This window comes from Desmodus rotundus, chromosome 4 (assembly GCF_022682495.2).
Source record: "Desmodus rotundus isolate HL8 chromosome 4, HLdesRot8A.1, whole genome shotgun sequence".
Taxonomy (NCBI): domain Eukaryota; kingdom Metazoa; phylum Chordata; class Mammalia; order Chiroptera; family Phyllostomidae; genus Desmodus; species Desmodus rotundus.
The window spans coordinates 26,342,905-26,364,572 of NC_071390.1; the positions used below are offsets into that span (position 1 = coordinate 26,342,905).

The 21,668-nt window shown below is 47.9% G+C and overlaps 1 protein-coding gene across 50 annotated transcripts in view; it reads left to right on the forward strand.

The window, feature by feature from the left end:
- SORBS1 (sorbin and SH3 domain containing 1) overlaps positions 1-21,668 on the forward strand; it is a 221,408-nt gene that overhangs the window by 179,217 nt on the left and 20,523 nt on the right. For 24 of the 50 annotated variants that reach the window (XM_045197526.2, XM_071221176.1, XM_071221175.1 and 21 more), the window contains 8 exons: positions 804-976; positions 3,642-3,727; positions 7,003-7,170; positions 10,990-11,036; positions 14,311-14,425; positions 14,566-14,691; positions 16,205-16,399; positions 17,812-18,585. In XM_045197526.2, the coding sequence (XP_045053461.2) occupies positions 804-976; positions 3,642-3,727; positions 7,003-7,170; positions 10,990-11,036; positions 14,311-14,425; positions 14,566-14,691; positions 16,205-16,399; positions 17,812-18,585 (1,684 nt within the window). The remainder of the gene's footprint in view (positions 1-803; positions 977-3,641; positions 3,728-7,002; positions 7,171-10,989; positions 11,037-14,310; positions 14,426-14,565; positions 14,692-16,204; positions 16,400-17,811; positions 18,586-21,668) is intronic. The other 26 variants (XM_071221186.1, XM_071221188.1, XM_071221189.1 and 23 more) reach the window with 3 other exon arrangements.

Consider the following 21,668-nt stretch of genomic DNA (forward strand, 5'->3'; position numbering starts at 1 on the left):
CATGCTTTTAATTTTTCCTGTGCCCCACCTCATTCCAAAAAGGATTTGTGGTAACTTGCAAAAATACCTGGAACTTCCTTCAACAAGATAAAAGTAAATGAGGGATAGATCAGTGAAAGAAGGCTATACCTGCCATCATGTTCTGAACATATATTTTGAAAGAAGGGGGTGCAAAATGTGGCTAGTATAATGAAAGCCCAGAGAATCCAAGGTTCCTTTTTCACTTGGTGGCTGATTTTGCTGGAGGCTCGGGACAGCTGGGTTTCCTCTTTTTGTGGTTGACTTTAATGCTCCATCAGCCAAAGAAAAGTAGCCCAGAAAAATAATCCAAGTGATGGACTTGAAGTCGCCAACACTGGCCAGCAACATGTCGGAGGCTCTGCTTATGTCCTCGACTGCCCCGTCTTGTGTGCAGCACCTGGGCACCCCCTGCCCCATCCCCGCACACCTCCTATCCTCCCCCTTCCCCACCCCGCCTCCTAGTCTCATCTCCTGCCCTCCCTCCCCCAGCAGCGTTTCTCAGTTATTCTTTGAAAGCACAAACACAGTATCATCTCAATCAGGGCACATTTGCTGTTTGGAAATGATTCCTGAGCATTTCAGGGCACCCCTGGGCCTGCCTTGTCTGTCGAACTCCGTGTCTAAGTAAAAATATTCTTTAGAAAGGGCGGTGCTTGATTAGCCAGAAAGTGTGTTTCTTATCCTCAGCTGGAAATGTGCTTTTTGGAAAAATGTTAAAAATACTAACGTCTATTCTTTTTTTTTTCTCTTCCCTCTTTCCTTTAAAATTACATTGTTCTTAGTATATATTCTTCCAACTTCCACGCAGTGAAGAGGGAATCAGATGGGGCTCCCGGGGACCTCGGTGGCTTGGAGAATGAGAGGCAGATTTATAAAAGCGTCCTGGAAGGTGGAGACATCCCTCTCCAGGGCCTCAGTGGGCTCAAGCGACCCTCCAGCTCGGCATCCACTAAAGGTAACTGAGTGCAGCCTGCAGGCCCCTCGCCTGTCTACCATAACCGGGGTGTCACCCAGCCGCACTGTTATCGGGGTGTTGGCAGTGGGTGAACCTCTAGCTCCTGGGATAACTTTTGCCTTGTTCAGGTCTACTTCCACGCCTTCGAGCCTTCTTATGTCCCTTCCGCTAGTTTCTCACCGGCCATTTTTCTTTCTGGTGTTAATAGTTTTCTTTCCTGTAAACCCCAACCTTGCTCTCCCTGAAGCATCTCTCTCTCGCTCTCTTATTCTTTTGTTCGGATTCCCTTTTCTTAGAAATTAGCTGAGCTTTAGCTCTCCCCGACTCTAGCAAGGTGGCTATTTTTGCGTTGCATCTTTGCACCTGCTTTGCAGCATAGATTATTTTGCTTATGGACATCAACTGGAAATTTTTTTAAAAAAAGAATCCTATTACAAATGAGCATGTTACCTCTCCTTCTTTGTTTTTTAGCAGCTTTCAGCTTTAACCTAATGCGTCTGTTTATTTTATTCTGCATGCTTTCCAGTGGATCGTAAAGGTGGGAATGCTCACATGATTTCTTCATCTTCAGTTCATAGCCGAACGGTTAGCACTAGCAATGCATTAGGCCCTGTGTGTAAGCACAAGAAACCCCTGTCTGCTGCAAAAGCCTGCATTTCAGAAATCCTTCCCTCCAAGTTCAAACCCAGGCTCTCTGCTCCCAGCGCTCTTTTGCAGGAACAGAAGAGTGTCCTGTTGCCATCAGAAAAGGCTCAGAGCTGTGAGAACCTCTGCACTTCGGTTTCTTTGAATGATTCCAAGAGAGGGCTCCCCCTCCAAGTCGGGGGGAGCATCGAGAACCTGCTCATGCGCTCCCGGCGGGATTACGACAGCAAGTCCAGCAGCACCATGAGCCTGCAGGAGTACAGCACCAGCGCCAGGAGGCCCTGTCCTCTCTCAAGAAAGGCTGGGATGCAGTTCTCCTTGCTCTACCGGGACATGCACCAGATCAACCGAGCTGGCCTCTTCCTGGGATCCACCTCCTCCTCTAGCGTGCGCGATCTTGCCTCCCACTTTGAAAGGAGCAGCCTGGCCTTGGCCAGGGGCGAGCTGGGCCCCAGCCAGGAGGGCTCGGAGCACATCCCCAAGCACACTGTCTCCTCCCGCATCACAGCTTTTGAGCAGCTGATTCAGAGGTCGAGGTCCATGCCGTCCCTAGACCTGTCCGGCAGGCTGAGCAAGTCCCCCACCCCTGTGCTGTCCCGGAGTGGCCTGACCTCGGCTCGCTCTGCTGAGTCCCTCCTGGAGTCAACCAAGCTCCGGCCCAGGGAGATCGGTGGGATGAACCCTGGAGGGGTCTATGCCTCCCCAACGTGCAGCAATATGGTGGACCCCACCTTGGGCTTTAGGGGCCTGGCACCGGCGGAGCCCCTCTCCACATGCTCTGACGAGCTCGATCACTGCTCCAATGTCTCCAGTGACAGCAGAGAGGGCAGCAGTGGCAGCGTTCACGGAGACTTCCCCAAACACCACCTCAACAAGTGCAAGGGCACCTGCCCGGCCTCATATACCCGCTTTACCACCATCCGGAAGCATGAGCAGCAGCAGACCTCCAGACAGCCTGACTGGCGCCTGGATCCCAGAGGGGACAGGAGCACGCTCCTCAGGAACATCTATCTGATGAGCCCTCTCCCCTTTCGGTTGAAAAAGCCCCTCCAGCACCACCCCAGACAACCTTCCCCTGGGGACTTCCCGGGCCCTCCGCTGGGCCGGAAGCCAGACCTCCCCAGTCAGCCCCATCAGGACGAGCCCCGCTCCAGGGGGAAGCCCTCGGTCCCCAAACGCCTGTCTTCGCGACACACCATGGCCAGGCTGAGGCAGATCTCAGAGCCCCCTCAGGAGAGACCCATGGTCCCTGAGGACTGCCCCAGGGCCTTCAGTAATGGGAACTCTGTGCCACACCCAGACCGCGGTCTGGACAGAAACAACAACCCGCAGAGTGAACTGGGACCATCCCTTGGAGGTGGCATTTTGTGTATTTGCCCAGTCTCACCTCACCCGTCTCTCCACCTTGCTTGCTCTGTCCCCTCCTCCCGTGTGCTCTTGGTGCTCATTTTCCGGTCCACCCTTTGTTTTCTGTTTGTTTTGCTTGGCAATTAACCATGGCTCGTAGTGGCTGCACTTCTTTAAAAACGAAGCCCCCATGTCATTTAGACTAACCACCAAACTCTGTTTCGAAAGAAAAATTGGCCGTTTAGCTCATCTGGGAAATTTGCTCATTTGAACCTCTGAGCCCCTTGCAGTTTGCACCACCCCAACTCCCCCGTGGTTTTTTGAGAGGCAGCCTCTCTCAGCGGCCCTGTGTGTGTGTGTGTGAGTGTACAGTGTTTCCCTGTGAGATCCTGCACGCCTCTTAGCAGGGACAGTTTTCAGAGAAGGTCCTCTCTGCTCACCTTTTGCCTTCTAATGGGTTTTCTTTGCATTACACTAGTTCACAAGTAAGTCCAAAACGTGGGGAGAACTTGTTTTGTTTTGTTTTGTTTTCCTCCAGAATTTGATTGTTGATCATTGGTCTCAACAACTGTAGAGACCTGAAATTTAGAATGGATAAAAGGTGGAATCTTTTTCCCAGTCTGGTTTCCCACTAAATCTTTGCCTATTTTAATTCTGCTTTGTTGTTTTGAAGATTCAGAATCACCAAGACATTTCATACCCGCTGATTACTTGGAATCCACAGAAGAATTCATTCGAAGACGTCATGATGATAAAGAGGTAAGTGCCACCTCTAATGTATCTTGGCTGTCGCACAGATACAAATATGAAGGAAGTAAACGTTCTAGATACCTGTCAGACAGGTGATGTGGCCTAGCACCTGGAAGCAAATATTGGCAATGTCAGAGTGACTTTGTATATGACATAGGCTCAATCACTCCCCTTTTGTTCCACTCTTCCAAAAAAGTAGGAGTGATATTTTCAAGGTGCTGGGTTCTAAATGCCACGTCGAGCCAGTACTGCTCACCCTGGATTGCTCTTTGCTCTTTCATCCCTCCCCCAGCCCCTGCCTGATTATCCTCTAGGGAAATCCACCCACATACCTCCCCTGCCCACCACAAAGCACAATTCATATTGGGAAAGATGCAGTAGGAGAAAGAGGAAAATGAAAAATTATAATGACCATGATACATACTATGAAGCAATTTGAAGTTGCCTTTCACTCAGAAGAAGAGAGACGCCCCAGTAAATGTTGGTGAATGCCCACCAATAACTTCAGGATGCAGCCCTTTCCTTGTAGCTACCGACATGTCTGCAGTGGGCTGGAGAGGTAATGCATTTTCTTGGGATTTAGGAAGAGGTCATTCTGCATATCAGCTAAATGGGCAAAATCACAGGCTTCTGTTGTAATAAAGTATTGACGTGAGGCATGCTTTCTGGATGTTGCATTCCCAGGAGAAAGGGTCCTATAGATTGAACGAACTGCAATGCCCATTTTCCTGTGGCGAATTAAGAGATGGAAGAATTGCTTTAAAGAGGTAGCCCGGCGGGGAGGGCATTCATGTCTACGCACTCTTCCTTTCCCTATAGTCTGAAGCCCTATGTTGTTCTGTTTCATTGAGGCTTTCAGAGTTCAGGTGGGTTTTCTTTAAGGATTTAGAGTAGGGCCAACTTTGAGGAGAGCTAGATGATAATCATCACTGCCAGATGGTGAGACAAAAGCCAGAAAAGACCAGGGCTCTCCCCTCTCCAGGCCCTGCAGACACTGTTCATCAAGACACTTGCACGTGTCCATGGAAGGACTTGATGTACAGAATTATGTGTGATAACGAGGGGAAAAACTCATGGACAGTGAGTGTTCATGAGACCACAGAGCAGATTCATTTCGTGTCACCATCCCTGAGGTATAAGGTCCCCACCTGTGCAAGCCTGGACTGCTTTGGCAGAAGACGGCATTCCAGCTTACTGGTGTGAACCGTGGTACCCACCATGGAAGGTTTGGTGATAGAATTCTGCCAACCACACAGGAGGCATGTTTTACTAAGTCGGCATAGCCATTGATCTACTAAGAGGTACATTCAGAAAGAGAGCATCTTTTTTCCTGAATAACACTGGCTCAAAGACCCTTAAAAACTTCATGTCTTTATGCATGATTTTGGCTTATGTGGTTAAACTACGGGAAGGATGGGTTTACTGAGATCAGCTTCAAGCACTGGTTTGGGAGCTTTGCTCCATTCCCCATCCACTTTCACTGAGTTTATGTAACCCCGCCAGAGCACCAGAGGTATGGCCTCAAGCATTAGTCCACTCCCACTGATACGAAAAAAACACACTTTCCAGCTAATGGGGTGTCAATCCTGGCATTTTTCTATGCAACTGCTGTATTATTGGCATTTCAGGAAATGATAGTGTGTTGGTCCTGGAAGAGGCATTAGTGGTCATCAAGTCAGTCCCCTTGTCTCCTCCAGGAAAGGACTGCAACAGGGTAGCGGCTTGCCCAGGGCCACACACCACGTTAACGTGTACCAGAGGCCGAGCTAGAAACCAGGCTCCACTGTGCTTCACAAAGCACTTTATGTCTTTTCTTCTGTAATCTTTACAGCAGTGTAGCTGAGCACTGGAAATCCCACAGCCATGTGATGAGTTATTACTTCATTATTTGTAGACCCTGGAAAAAAAGAGGAAAATTGAGCCCGCTGTCATTTATGGCTAGATGTCACTTGAGGCATCTAATTACCTGCTGGAAAAAACTAATGTTTTATTAAGAATGTAAGAATTACCCATTATAATTAATGCTTTTCCTATAAAAATTTTAATCTCAAGAATGTATGTTTGGTATGGAATAAGAAAACATTAAAATTCTATTCCATAGGGCCATTTCAATAGGCAATGAGGAAATGCAACCTTTGGTAAAATACAACGTTGTTTAGTTATTTTAAAAGACCTTTAAAAATAGAAATAGATGACTTATTTCCTTAATTTAGGAGAGAATATTTCTTCAAAACCCAAGTCCCATTGTTTTTAGTTTATCTTCTATATTTATATTCTACATCATTCCCTTAAACCCAGCTTAATTTCACCTAATGAAGAAATAGTTAAGTTTAAAAGTGTAGCAGGAGCCCTGGCTGGTGTTGCTCAGTGGATTGAGCACCAGCCTGCCAACCAAAGGGATACCAGTTTGATTCCTAGTCAGGGCACATGCCTGGTTTGCAGGCCAGGTCCCCAGTAGGGGGCAGGTGAGAGGCAACCACACATTGGTGTTTCTCGACCTCTCTTTTTCCCTCCCTTCCCCTCTGTGTAAAAATAAATAAATAAAATCTTTAAAAAAAAAATGTAGCAGGAAAGTAACTGATGCTCTCTGTCAGTCACATACCTAGCCTTGTGCTAAGGCCTCCTAAAAATTGTGCCCAGAGAAGATTGGCTGGCCTAGGAGAAGGGGTGCCATATTTTCTGAAATGGGCAGCTCCACTCTGTCAAGTGTATTAGAGTGGCAGACATAGGAAGCACAAAAATGACCCAGTTGCCAAAGACCCCACAGAATAAAAGCCCATAGCAGGTTTAATAGGCCTGATATGGGCAGAGGAGTCAGCCAGCCCTGGTCCCACCACGGGGACACTCTGTGGGAACTCATCACTGCCTAAACGAGGTAAGGACAGCACTTCCAGCCTCCTGCCCCCAGCCCAGCGTGCTTATGAATGCCCTGGATTTACCCCCTGGGTCACCTGGCCTTTGCGGCCCACATATAAGGAAGTAGGAGGCTTGGGCTGAGTGGGGGGATGGTTTGCAGACAGTGTAACTATGGAATTCATCCTTCCCTGTGCCCCAGTGTTCCCCAGGTTTCTCCTGTGCGGGGCTGCCTCCTTCCCATGTGGAATGGCGCGGAGGGGTGGTTTTGGCAGGACATGGTAGTTGTGGCCATAAAGCCCCTCCAACATCTAACCCTTCAACTTTCCTCCCCACTGACCCAGCACCTTTTCCGTAGTAGCTTTTGTTGGTAGTTTTTCAATGCCCTGGACCAGATGATTCACTGCCCATTTTATGCGATTTCATGGCAGAAACTTTTAGCGGACCAGAGACGACTTAAGCGTGAGCAAGAAGAGGCCGATATTGCAGCTCGGCGCCACACGGGTGTCATTCCAACGCACCACCAGTTTATCACTAATGAGCGCTTTGGGGACCTCCTCAATATAGACGATACGGCAAAAAGGAAATCTGGGTCAGAGGTCTGTTTTGGTCGCCTCGATCTGCTGCTTGACCCAAAGCCATATTTGCCTCCCCTCTGTAGGCCAAATTAGACCTCCAAACAGCATCTGTCATCCTGGCTTCCCTTAGGCTTGCTTTGGCTCTCTGTGGCTGGTCAGTGGACATGAGTCCCATCGTGTCCTGTGCTCTGTATGTTCAAGCATGCCTGGCTGTGGGACCGGGTCTGCTGGCAACACCCCTATGCATGCCTAGAGCATCGGCTGCCTTCATGCGTCCAGTCCTCCACATCCTGCATTTCATCATGATGCCGTGTTGCCTGTGCATTCCGCCTAGAATCCTCATACCTTAGTCCATGTGCATTAGTAGCTCTGGTGCGGTCAGGACAAGATTCTTTGAAGAGATGGTTGAGAGAAACTTATGTTACAAAAGTTAGCTAGTGATGCATTATTTACACTGACCTCAAAATTTAGTGATGTTAATATTGAACTGTCAGAACAATAGTGCCCCTCAATCTTTTACAGTGAATTAATTGAATAAAGTGTTCAGTAGTGCTGAACCGTCACTGACGACTTTTGAAAGTTTTGCAGTTAAGATAAACTATGGAGGGCAAGCGCTCTTCGAGAGACATTTCTTTGGTTCACTTAATTTTAACATTTCTCAGCTGAGATTATGAAACTTAATATTATAAAGCAAACAGAGAAACACAAACCTTGAAGTGATTTTCTTCAGGCCTGGCCTCCTACACTAAGGTCAACACGTTGAAATCCCTGTGCCGGCTGAAGGCTGCGTCTCGCGTCAGGGTTCGTTTTGCCACATGACCCCTCAGTGGCCCTGCTGGAGGTTAGCTCCTTTTAGGAACATGTGTGTCTGGGGCTTGGGCGATATGGAAATGAGTGACGCCCAAAGTATATACACTTTTATAATCTTTCAGTATAATAGTAGATGAATATTCGTTTTACTATCTTTTGAGTGACAGAGGCAACACTGGCCAGTTGTCAAATTGTTGTCTGGGAAGAAGAAGCCAGGTTCAAATAAGGAAAGCTAGGGAGGGGAAAGAGACTCTAAAGTGATGGAGGGAAAGAAAATGTCATGAGGAAGAGACAGAAGCTCTCAAGTGTGAATCAGTTGCAAGGGAAGGACAGTCCCTTAGGCCTCATTGTGCCAGCTCCTGTTCTGAAGGCTCTGGGATGGTTGGCCCTCATTCCCAGGCCTGCTTACTTGCAAGTGATGGAGAATACAGGAACACACAAAGGCACCCTAGGCCTGCAAACTCACACATGTAGACAATGTATGTGAATGGAAATGCAACTGGAGTAGAGTAACCACTGACAGGCCAGCAAACTGCCTAACCCTTCCTGCCTTCCATCTAGAGCCGTGATTCTCAGACTTGAGCACATCAGTATCCCCCCTGGGCTTGTTAAATACAGATTGCTGGGCTCCCTCCATAAAGCTTTCAATTCTGTGTGGGGCCTGAGAATGTGCATTTCTAACCAGTTCCCAGGAGATGTTGGTGATACCAGTTTAGGGACCACACTTTGAAAATCACTGCCCTAGATGCTGACCAACAGACATGAGAAAATAGACACCAGCAAGTCCCGGGGGCACTGGGCTATGTAGAAACACTTCAGACTCATTAAGTAGACTTTGGCTTAGTGCTAGTTCTCTGCAAGACCCTGTGGAAAGGCAGGAACTGGACTCAGATTATGCCCTTGGTAAGCTGGTAATGTAACAGAAGAGACACCCAGTTCTCTCTGTTGTGGTAAGTAATACAGTGCTGTGGGAGCCAGGCAGGTTCAGCCTCAGGGAGATACTGGAAGATAAAGAGGGAGCCAATGCTTTGTACAAGCAATGATGACTTAGGTAATATATCTCGAGATCAAGGGAATTAGTATTTCTCAACTTTGAGTAATATATAGATTCCCTTTAATGAAAAAAGAAATTTCATCAACCCCCCCCCCCATATTGACCTAAGCCAGTTTGCAAATTAAATGGTAAAATACACACCTATAGAGCTTTATTAATTTAACTGATAGGTCCTATCATTTTGCCTGAACTCAGTTGCCACTCCTAGTGTGAATATGGTGCTATTTTGGTATAAATTTTTAAAGTTCACACAGCTCTATAGCTGTCATGGGGTGACCACCAATTTATTGGAATCACCGTGAAGTTTGTCCTTACAGTTTTGGTCATTTGGCCTTCTCTTGTGAACTTGTCGTTTTTCACTAACCCCACATCCATCCTTTTATTTGTCTACAACTGGTAAATTATGCTCTTAGGTCTCAGACAGACACATGCAGGCACTGAGATTGTGTGGTGTTGGTTATAAGGTCATCGTTCTGTTGACCTCTAGTATATGTGTGTGTGTAGGTAGAGGGATGGAAATATCAGTGTGAAAATTCAAAAATAAAAAATTCCCGTGGAGAATTCATGGCCCTTAAGAAGATCCCTACAAGACCGTACCTTGAGGGTTCCTGGCCACATGGGGCGTATCACTGAGGGATTAGGATCTAAAACTAAGCCTGATGAAGTTTCTCAATACCTTTTCTTCCTCACCTGGGATCTCCCATTTTTCCCTTCTACTTGGGTCATGCCCTCTAATATTGAAGGGGAAGTATGTGATTTAATTTTCATCACATTGTTTCCCTAGACCAGAAAGTCATAGGGTCAGAATTATATTGGCAGCTGTAAACAGCTTGTTCATGTGATTTCTCTCCCCTACCCTTCTTTTAAAAAAAAAAAGCTAATTGAAATAACTACTTTTAATGGCAGGAGAGAAAGATCTGCAAATACATATAAGTAAGTAAAGGTGAACTTTCTGTTCTTTTTTTCTTTTTTTTTTTTTTTTTTTTTTTTTTTGGCCAGAATTGGAAATGAAGAAATTCCAGACAGAGGAGGGGGTGTAGACTAGGTGTAGCAAACAGACTTGCCTGAGGGGAAGAGGAAGAGTAGAATAAGAGATAAAGGCTGTTAGGTATGAGTGGGGAGGAATTACCCAAAGGCCTTAACCCACTTCAGGAATTGAAATTTGATCTGAGAGACAGTTGGGAGCCTCAGCCAACTTCAAAGCAAGGAAGTGATGTGATGGAAGTATTCGAGGAATGTTATTTGTGCTCCTGAGTGAGGTAGATTAGTGTGAAGAGCAATGAAGTCAAAGGAAGCTTTGTGCCTGTGAACTAGAGGCCAGACCTGAGCGGGTCCATGAAGGGTGAGGGAGGGTTGGTGTGAGTTAATGACAGACACGATGAAGAAGGGGAGCCTGGAGCCGAGGGTGATGTCCAGGCCTGGAGTTCTGGAAGGAGAGGCCCACCCAATAGGAAGGGAAGCCTTGGAGAAAGAATGAGCTCAGGGCTCACTTTATCTGGCTTTTTGGATGAGCTCACAGATCACGAGAAATGTATGGAGTTGAAGATGAATCATGTTTTCATCCACTTGCAGATCATAATTTAAGTGAGGCGAATGGAAAATGTAAGAGTAAGACAGTAATAATTCCTCAACAGTAAGACTTTTGGCTGACTCCAGTTTCGTTTTTTTGTTTTGTGTTTTAATAGCCATGGTCAGCTTTGGGAAACTGTAGCACTGGAACTTTGGGACTATCGTAACCATCTCTTCCCCAGGTCTGGCCCTCCTTAGGGAGAGTCTCATGCATGACGTAGTTGACCGAACCTCACCTAGTGTTCTGCTAGCGTCAGACAGTGGAATCGGCCCAGATGTGTCCATACACCAGAATGAACTGGTTAGATTGAATTGTTCTGCTTTGCTTTCTGGAAACTTGTGAAAATGTGTCCTTTCCATTGTCCGTGAATTGTGGTTTTTAACTTGACATTGTTTCTTGTGTTTAGATGAGACCTGCCAGAGCCAAATTTGACTTTAAAGCTCAGACACTAAAGTAAGTCCCATTTTAAATGCCTCTTTGAAACACAGAAGTTCACTTACAGAGAAGAGTTGGAGAAGTAACAATGATGAAAAGCAGTGATTTATGGAGTTTATCATGTGCCGAGCACCGTTCAAAGGGCTTTACGCTGTACTGCGGTTACACTGTGATCCTATGAGGTCGAAACTACTATTTTCCCTTTGTATAAAGGGGGAAACTGAGGAACTGCAAGGTTAAGGAACTTGTCCAAGCTGATCAGTGATGGAGTCAGGATTCAAACCCAGGCAGCCTTTTGCCAGAGCCTGGGCTGCTTCCACTTTGCCATCCTGCCTCCTCCTATGTAGAGATTCAATTTGTTTGGTTAAGTGGTGACTCCATCCAACCCACACTTTCCATGGAAAGAACCAGAACCAGTCTCTAAGAAGATAACTTTACCAGTTTTGGTACAATATCCTGAGAGGTTAAAGGCTTGTAGGAACCCACAGGAGACCAACATTTCTCTAAGTATGTTTCTCTGTAAAATATTTCTCAACAAGAGTGTTTCGTCATAGAAGCGAGTCTGGGACCACTGCTTACCATGTCTGTACTTCCCACGCACCCTTGAAGAGATACGTCACTATTAGCATGTTACTGGCCCTAGAAGTCTTTCAATGAAGAAAGAAACTCTAGTAGCTTGTTTAACCCAGTGTCACCTAAATTTAAATGACCAATAAACCTTTATATTTCCCATGGAATGAAATCTGGGGAGTGCTACCAAAGACAGGGTTCCAAAAGGATTAAACTGAATTAATTTTCTAAGCATGGATTAAAATGGGCACTGAGTTTTTGTCGGCAGCAATGGTCAGCAGCCATCCCGTTGTCCCGTTTGGTAATGAGGGGGAGCGTTTCCCACCCTCAGACGCCAGGAACTGCTGTGTGGAGGCTGCTCGGCCGTGATCTCCTCCAGCACAAAACCAGGCCACGGTTTCCAGAACCTGGGCACAAACCTGGTGCCCTTGGGTATGTAATTGCTCCAGTCCTTTAGCCCATCAGCTAACAAGAGGCGGTGGCTTCACGTCGCAGAAAGACTGTGGGCTTTATAGGCCTGACTCTGCCACTTACTGTCTCTGTGACCTTGAGTGAGTCATCAACCTCTTCCACCTCAAATTTCCTCATCTGTAAAATGGGCATAAAAATGCCTTTTAACGCTTGGCAGGGCAGCCAAGGTAATATACCTATAAAACATTTTGCACAATGTAGCAAGTCAGTACCCCCTTTTTTTAACCAGAGAGGATAACAAAGATTTATAGATTTTTAGTTTAATCAAGTAGATGCCTTTTCCTCTCCCTTTTTTTATTAAGTGAGAAAAGTCCATGTAATATTCATCGAATGGTGGTGTACTGATATATTGCATTTACCTAGACTTCATTTTTAACAGTGTTAAAACAATTTTTTCTTTAGAGCAACCCTGTCAAATAGAGCAGGTGAGAAAGCTGAGGGAGACTGGACTTGTCACACTTGGCAACATTGCTGGTGCTGGAGAGAGGGCTGCTTGCTCCTGACTCAGTGCTTCCATCAAACTCTTTAAAAAGAGCACATGGCAGATCCGTAAACCTGAGTCTTTTAAACATCTTCAGTCACTGGGTTCTATTTTTTTCCCTATAGTATATTACTCAAAAAAGTGTTCTGTGGGATCACCCAGTTCAACAGATTTTTTCCCATAGAACTTCTCTGCACCTCTACTCTGCTAACTTGTTGCCACTGGACCTCATCGTGTGGTTCTTTGGGAGACCAGGGTGTGGTCCACAGTGCAGGGAAGGATGGCAGACCCAAGCACCCCATGGTGCATCTCCTTTGACCATGAATGCATACCTCTCCCTCTCCTGAGGGCTATTCTCGCCTGTCTTTATAGTGGGGCCGCTAGGCGGCCACCTGCCTGCACAGCTGCAAGTCACTTAGGGGAGCAGCATTGGAGCCTGCAGACCCCCAGCACAGGTGGAGATGCTGAAAGTCTTGCTCATTGTGTGTCCGTGGTGGAGTGTAGAGGGCGGGGTGATTTTAGAACACTACCGAGGAGGGCTCTGGGAAAAATTTGGCCAGACATTCTTTCTTTCAAAGACAAATGCCCCAGATCCCTTCATGGGCCTCTTTGGGATTAGAAGCCTGTCTACCAATGTGAGACCCACAAAGCCTGCCTTGTTCTTTCCTTCAGCACAGTGCTGACTTTGTGTAAAGTTTTCCAGATGTGGCCCCATTGTTTAGCCAGCATCTCTCACATAGTGTGGGGCTTCCTGGCACACTGCAGAGCAGGCACAATGCCCCCAAATTGCAATCAGAGACCTTTCTTTCCAGGCACAAATGGAAAAGATCTAGGTTATTTTTCTTTTATGCAAGAAAATTTCAAGTTACAATGTTTGTTCTCCTTCTAAGTTCTCATTTTGTGTATGAGGTATCTTTTTGTCTCCTTTTTTTCCATAAAAAAGGAGTTCTGATTAGAACTTAACATCATCATTATTGAGCAAACAAAGGGATGGACACGGAAATGTTGGGAAAAAGGGCATGAAGAACATTTAAAAATCTTTTCTTTCCAAGATCCCTTTATGGTGAAAAGGAAGAGAATTAACAAGTGTTAACCATACGACAGGCGTCATGCTGGGTGTTTTATTTGTAGTTTGTTGCTGAATTCCTCAACAACTTTGAGTTAACTCTTATTTTAATAAAGCATCTCGGAGATATTAAGGTTTGTGCCCAGTGTTCCAGAGCTAGTAAATGTTACTGACTGGCTTTTGAAGCCAGATCTGCCTAATCGTAGAGCCTTTCTGCTGCACGATGAAACGGGTGGGTGGCTAAATGGATGGAATGGTAGAGGATATTAAGTATATGAGAAATAATGTGGTAGTAATTTAAGGCCATGGAGGCAGTGAAAGTATCTAGAAGAAAACATTTCATCATTTAATGAACATCGGTTAAGGCTGTTGAGTGTATTGCCGTGTGTTAAATAAACATTCTGAGCATAGGACAGCATTCGCAAAAAAGACACGAAGAAAACCACAACAAACTAATAAGGCTTCTGAGCATTTTCAAGTGCCAGTCCGTTTGCAAATTAACATCCATCCTACAAAAGTCTGGGAAAATGCCAATGTGGTGTAATTTCCTGTCTAGTAGGGTTCTCACTTCCAAATGTGGAGCCCACTCTTGTGTCCTGGAGTCCTCTTGACTTCCCTCGAGGTCTCCTTTTGCTAAAGAACTACGCTTCTTAACCGAACACACTTTGGAACATCAGCTAACACGAATGACCCTCTGTTGACAGGGAGCTTCCTCTGCAAAAGGGAGACATTGTTTACATTTATAAGCAGATTGATCAGAACTGGTACGAAGGAGAGCACCACGGCCGGGTGGGCATCTTCCCGCGCACCTACATCGAGGTACGGCAGCTCCTTTCCTTCCTCGGGGAAAAGCCTGGTGGTGCCCAAAGCGCCATTTATTTACCGAGACCTTGTGTTTTGTTTCCTCCTTTTCTCCCATGTCCCCACTTTCTTCTCTTTTACCTCTTTCCCTTTCTCAGCTTCTTCCTCCCGCGGAGAAGGCTCAGCCCAAAAAGTTGCCACCAGTGCAGATTTTGGAATACGGAGAAGCTATTGCTAAGTTTAACTTTAATGGTGATACACAAGTAGAAATGTCCTTCAGAAAGGTAAGCCGCCCGTTCATCCTGTGCCTCAGGGCTGTCGTAGGTGGCACTGTTCTCACGGACATGTGGCACTACAGTAACACCTGAAAAATGCCCCCAGTCCAGGGTGGCAGGGAGGACAATTGGAGAATTTTCTAGGTGAGGTATTTTAAAAATAAACCCTAGGCCAGTGTCAGAGTTTAGCTACACTGAGTTCATTGAGTAAAGGCAGTATTTCTGGAATCTGAGACCCCTTTTATAAACTGTATCAGTCAGCATTTATTGAGCACCTAATGATGTGGCGAGCACTGTAGAGGTGACTGGGTTTTACGTTACAGTGGTATGGCCTCGTTGAGAAAAGCAAGTCTCTTGACACCAGGAGAAGGCTGAAAAACTTTGAAGTCAAAAGTCACAGTTTATCAGCTGTGTGGCTTTTAGGGACTTCAATCATTTTTCCAAGCCGTCATTTCCGCATATGATTTGCCGCCAAGTGGCTCTCAGAGAGCTGCTGTAAGAGGATTAAATGAAACAACAGGTGCGGAGCCCCCAGCATGACATGTGGTGGGCGCTCAGGCAGCAGGAGACACCAGCGTTACTCTTGCTCATTACCGCCTTTGAGGAGCTCAGCGTGCTGATTCTGAACACAGGTTCTTCCCAGGAATTCAAACACTCTCTACCTGTCACATTCTCTGGCTTGCTAAAGTTATTGAAGTTACCGATTTTTTTGAGGATTGAGGGAAGCGAGCCCATGCCTTAGATAAAGGTGAGTCCCTTACAGAAGAGACAGACCCTGGAAGCAGCCCAGCTGCCCAACACCAGGAGACCAGTGATTAAGTCAGTGCGTGTGTGTGCGCACGAGAGGGTATCCGCACTGGTCCATTAAGCTGGGCAACACTGTTCAGAACGTAGAATTACATTTCTTGATAAAGAGTGAGGCTCACTGTATGTTGCTAAGAATTAAAAAGCAAGCTGGAAAGGGAAATACAGTGCATACTCAATTTTTATAAGAAAAACCACGTGCAAGTCTAGTTCACACGTATAGAGTTCAATCTGGGAAGTACACATATCAAAATATTAATAGTAGTTAACCCCGAGCGATAATATTAGGGGTAATGATTATTTCTGCTTTATGTTTACTTGTGTTTTAATTTTTCTATAATGGTACAGGAAAAGATAAAGCTACAGAAAGGAAGAAGAAAGGGAACTCCGCCCCCTGAACCCTTTGCCTTTGAGAAGTTTGCATGTCTGTTTTGCATTCTGTGAGCCAAAAGCACTACACTTGCCAGCCAGCTCGGGGGAATGAATCTGACCTTCTCCTTTACTGAAATATTTCAAGACCAAGCTTAACTTCCCAGCATCTAGGTAGCTTTACTACTGTTAGTATCTCCATCCCAGTGAAATTCATTCTTTCCAGGTCTAGCAAGGTTTTTGTAAGCAAAGAATGTAATAAACCAGCAGGACAGCACAGGGTGCAGGCAGGGCCTCGGGTGTGCTGAGGCCTGGAGGGACAAGGACCTGTGCTTGCCATGTCTTACAGGGTGAGAGGATCACGCTGCTTCGACAGGTGGACGAGAACTGGTACGAAGGGAGGATCCCAGGGACGTCCCGGCAAGGCATCTTCCCTATCACCTATGTGGATGTGGTCAAAAGGCCACTGGTGAAAAACCCGGTGGATTACATCGACCTGCCTTACTCCTCCTCCCCAAGTCGTAGCACCACTGCGAGCCCACAGGTACTTAAGCCTCTCATCGCTGGTTTTCGTAGTCTTCATGACAGACCCACAGTGCTCACGGCACACGCCCCCGCGGGTGGTTCTTCAGCACTGTGCTCAAGAACCATCCTCAGCAACACAGAGTATACACACCAAGGTCTGTTTTTATGCATACAAATGGCATTTTTCACACACTGATTGGAGAAGTATTATCTCAGGGGAAAAGGAAGTGCTTAAGGTGATTGCTCTGGGGATAAGGTGACTAGGGAAAGAAAAGTAAGAGCCTTTATCAGTGTGTCCAAAACTCTGTACTGGGAGTACCCAGTGAAGCGGTGGTCGGGGTATCACCGCTGTACCAGACATACCATGGCCCAGTATGGTTCTCTTACTCATCTCGTTGGTCAGTCTGGGCCTGCAGAAGATAAAGACCCAGAGTATTCTTTGCAAGCAGCAACCAGGTTGAAAATGTAACTTAGAGACAGTATCTCTGTCTAGACTGGGCTGAAAGGAAGAACATTTATCATAAAATGTTTGCTTTCCTGAACATTTAATTATGAGCAAATTTGTTTTAAATATAAGTTACTCTAAACCCATCCCCACTTTCCCGAAGCCAAGAGAAAATGAGGCCATTGGGCTCAGGAGAGGCCTGGCGGGGTGGCTTCCGTTAAAGAGCCTGACCAGACTGCCATTGGAAGTTACAGGAAGGATGGCCAGAGGAAGGAGAGCAGGGCCAGGGGCCCAGCATAGCCGCCGGGCAGGGCCTCTTTTCTCTCATCCTCACATCATTTTCTCCTCTTCCAACCTCCCACTGCTGGCCCCAGGAGATGCTATGGGCAAGCTTCCTGTCCAGCGAGGTCCATATCGTGTGACCTTGTGGGCACAGGGTATAAGACTGGTGCAGGGTATTCTACTTTGTAATGTGGGAACTCAACTAGAGTTTTTGCCTGACTGTACCCAAGCAGGACTGCCAAACAGACTGACTGCCCTGCTCATACTCCTCTCTGGAAGAGAGAATAAAAGCCCAAGGGGAGACCAGGGCAGTGGCAGCCACCATTTTATCCCCATGGTTCTAGGTAAGGGCTTCGGTGGCCGGGTAGGGCAGGGTGGGCAACTTCCGGTGTGTCCCTTTGAAAGTCCGGTTCCGCAAACCAGGCTGGCGCCATGTGTGGCCGCCCTGAGGGGACCGGGACCCTTCCTCCCCCCACCACGCCACTTGCTTCTTCTACCCACCCCCACCTGCACACAGTCACACACACACACACCCACGTCCCAGTTTCTCTCCAGCCTAAGCAGTTTCCTTTTGGGACACCAGAGTGTCCCACTCGTCGCCATTTCCTCCCTCTCCGTATATCCCTTGTGGTTATTCCCTTCCTTTCTTTATGCTGACTCTATACCTTCTGCTTCTTTCTTTTGTTTTCCTTTCTCTTTTTAAGTTTCCCAGTCACAGCAAGCTCATCATGCCAGCCCCCTCATCTCTGCCTCACTCCCACCGAGCTCTGTCCCCTGAGATGCAAGCTGTCACCTCTGAGTGGATCTCGCTGACTGTAGGGGTCCCAGGCAGGCGATCTCTGGCTCTGACCCCCCCTCTGCCTCCTCTGCCGGAGGCTTCTGTCTATAACACTGACCACCTTGCCTCGTTGGCAAGGCCTAGTCCCTCCCTGTCCTTCAGTCTTCCCCATTCAAGTTGGTCAGATCGTTCCACCCCACGCTCGATGGTTTTCCCACTGGCCCTTCCTGCCCCCCACAAAGCCCATTCCGTGGCACCTGGTGCCCAGGCCTCCCTTCACATCAATGGCGACAGTGGTATCCACATGCCACCTTCAGGTTTCCAGCAGGACAGCTACTCCCAGCCGCTGCTTGGGAGCTCTGATAGTGTCATCTCGGAGCTTAGCAGTGCCTTTAACAGCCAGGGTAAGCAGCAGCCATGGCGAGACGAAAGCAGACAGTATGAGAGGAACGCAGAGAAGGAGGCAGGTGAGAGGTACCCTGGTGGACCCAAGATCTCTAAGAAGAGCTGCTTGAAACCGTCAGACGTGGTCAGGTGCCTGAGCACTGAACAGAGACTCTCAGACCTCCACAGCCCAGAGGAGAGCCAGCCCAGCAAGCCCCTGGGTAGCCCTTTTCCGGGAAGGGAGGCTGAGCAGACACTGCTGCATAAAGGTGGCGAGCAGGCTGAGCGGAAGGCTGCTCGGACTGGTGTGAGCCAGGTAGGCTGCAGCATGACGTGTGTGCCTTGGCGTCTCAGGTGGCAGGGTGGGCCAGATGTCTCACCCATGGTCCATCGACAGAGGCCATGTGGATCCCAGTGAGACTCGCTTGCTTGTCTTGGGAGCAAAAATATCACCCAGGAGGGAACAGAGGTGTCCTCGATTAAGGTGTTAGTCCTGGGGACAGTCAGAGGCTAAAGACAGGCTCTGTTCTGGCCTCTTGAGGTGATTCAAAAGCTACTCCCACTTTGGGTACTCCCTCACCTGCTACAGAAGCCCCCAAGAAGGAAGGAAGGCCTTCCTCACACCGCATTCATGCTTTGTAGATCATCTCAGTTTGCTCAGACTAACACAGCTGAGAACACCAAGCTTCGGTGTGGCTCAGTGTGGTTTGATTTTGTGTGAGACACTCTTTGTTGCCATGGCCTGTGGCGCTCTGCCCAGCTCGGCTCCGTCAGGTCTTCGTCCTGTCTCGTGTCTGTGTGGGTGCACAGGGCCTTTGCTCACTGAGGAGCCAGTGTGTTTTGGTTCTGGGAGGAGCGTGCGGGCCCAGCACTGGGGCCCTCACAGGTATGCGGTCCTTGAGTGGGCATGCCAGATTTTTAGGTGACTATTCTATCTTCTCTCTGAGTGAGCTACAAAGATTTCACAGTCTGGACCAAGGTGGACCCAGGGTGTTTTGGGAGCTGAAAAATTTGGGGTTGGGGAAGGGAGATGAACTTGGCAATTAGATCATGAGTCCAATTTTGCTAGGCTGTTTAATACCCCAAAAGTCAAACACTTTGGGTAGCTTCTCCAAAGGAGCCAGGTTTGAATGCCTGCTTACCTCCTGTTGTCTAGGGACTTGGCAGTCAGTCCCCCTTTCTGAGCCTCAGTTTCCCAGTTTGTAAAGTGGAGATGGTAACGCCTACCTCACAGAGCGGCTGAGAGGATTCCACGGGGTGACGTGTGAGAAGTGCTAAGCGCAAGGGTTGGGAGTGGAGCAGGGCCAGCACTTTGTAAATGGAAGCTAGCCATCCTGGGTTATCTGGAGCGGCTTCCGGAGCTAAGAACATGTCTTTAGAACCGGATGGAATTCTTGAAGATGTCACACCAAACCGTGCATTGTCTGCTGTGTGCTATGCCCACCGTAGGCTATGCTTGATCTCAGACCCACAGTCCCAGTTTCCCTTTAAAGTTTCATTTATTCACTCAACAAATATTTATTCAGGACCTGTAGACACCAGCCTCTGGGGAGGCTACAGGGGTCATTGCATCCCTGTCCTTGAGGAGCCTAAGTTCCTGTGAGTGGCAGGTACAGCAGCGTCAGACTGCAGTAAGGGAGGGGTGCTTGGAGCCCACAGAGGCCTGAGACACAGACAAGACGGAACCTCCAGCTCCAGCCTAACAACTGGGAAAGGGAGATCATTGGCTGCAGGGAAGGAAGGTGTGGGACAGTGGTAACTAATCAGGCTTAGCCTCTCCCTAGCAATCCACTTAACCTCCCCAGCCAGTTTTCTCCTGTGCAAGGCCGTCCCTCCCTCAAAGGGCAGTTGTAAGGATCAAACAAGGAGGCACGGTGCCTGGCGGGGTGGGGGAAGCTCCACAAAGGGGACTGACGCTGCCAGGGGCAACGGCAACACCTGGGGAAGGCTTTGCCTGGCAGGTGCTCCTGGAATGTGTGCTCCACGAGGAAGAAGAGGGTGTGTCCAGTTAAGGGAAGAATAGTTCTTTGGGGAGATGTGGTGAAGTGGCTGTGGAAAAGATTAAATGACCCTGACACAGGAACAATTCTGTAAACATTCCAAGTCAGTCTGTGGTGGCCGGAGACCTTGTTATTGTCAGCAGTGAGTCATAACGACCTGTTTCCAGGACCTGCGTGTACAGGAAGTGTTCGTGGTGCCGGAGCTCCGGGGGAGCTTAGGGGTATGCACTTCTCGCTTCCTAAGAAGGGTAGGAGAGGAGGGGCTGGCAACACGGAAAGCCAGGCTTGTTGAAAATGGTTTTTCCTTTCTTGGTGGGCCTCCAAGACCCCACACCTACCCTTTCCGGTCCCCTCCCTTTCCCCTGCTCTTCCAGCACAAGCCCCTTCTCCATGCGGGCGCCCAGGATGGGGGCCCAGACTTTGCTCCCTGTTGACAGCTAGAAGGTTGTCAGAAAGGGGCTCCCGCCCACACACTTCCCTTCCAGCCCCTCACCTTCCCTCTTGTGCCTGGAAACAGGAGCCTGCCACTTGGGAGGTGGGGTCCTTCAAAAGAAGTTTCCTGCCTCTTGAGACCCTCTTTGGGTAACAGAGCTGAAGGTGGAGAGGACTTAAGTGACAACTGTTCTTTTGTGGCCAGTCAGGATGATGTGACCTCAGGCTGAGTCACTTATGTAGATAAATGCATTCCCGGCCAGGTTGTATTATCAGGAAAACTGTTGGCCCCTTGCTGTGCGGAGCTGAACCAGAAGTTCATGTTTATTTTAGTTGTTGGGAAGCTAGGTTGAGTATCTGGCCAGAGGGAATTTCACCTGAGAGCCTGAAAATAGCAGACATTCTGAGATGTTATGGTCATTTACTCTCCCATTCAAGCATCAGGGATGTGCCAGGCACTGTGCTCAGTGCTGTAAGAGATACAGAAGGGTGAATGGCATCTGGGCTCCTTCCTGCTGCTCTCAGGACAGCCTCTCATTCACGGGCTCAGGAGCACCACGTGATTGGGCTGTTCAGACAGCAAGCCAGCCTCACCTTCCAAAGCCTCCCGTGCTGTTTGCCCGAGTAATTGCCACCTGCCCTACACTTCTCCACTCAGATGATGACGTCCTCCCACCCCTGCAAGGCCGGATTAAGTGCTCTAACTTGGCTTCCCCAGCCCTCTGCACCTCACCTATGGGGACACTTCTTCAGCCCTAGGGTTTTCGCCCCTTTGCTTGTCTGTGCCACAGTGAGAGTGTTAGCGCCCCAAAGTGAGAGACCAGAATACCTGACATACAGAAGGCACTGAATGAATATTTGTTGAGTGAAAGAAAAGATTTAAAAAATGGCTGACCCCGACTAAAGGAGTGTATGCTTTCCATTGGGAAAATGACATGTTCACAAATAATTGTAATGCAGACGGAGG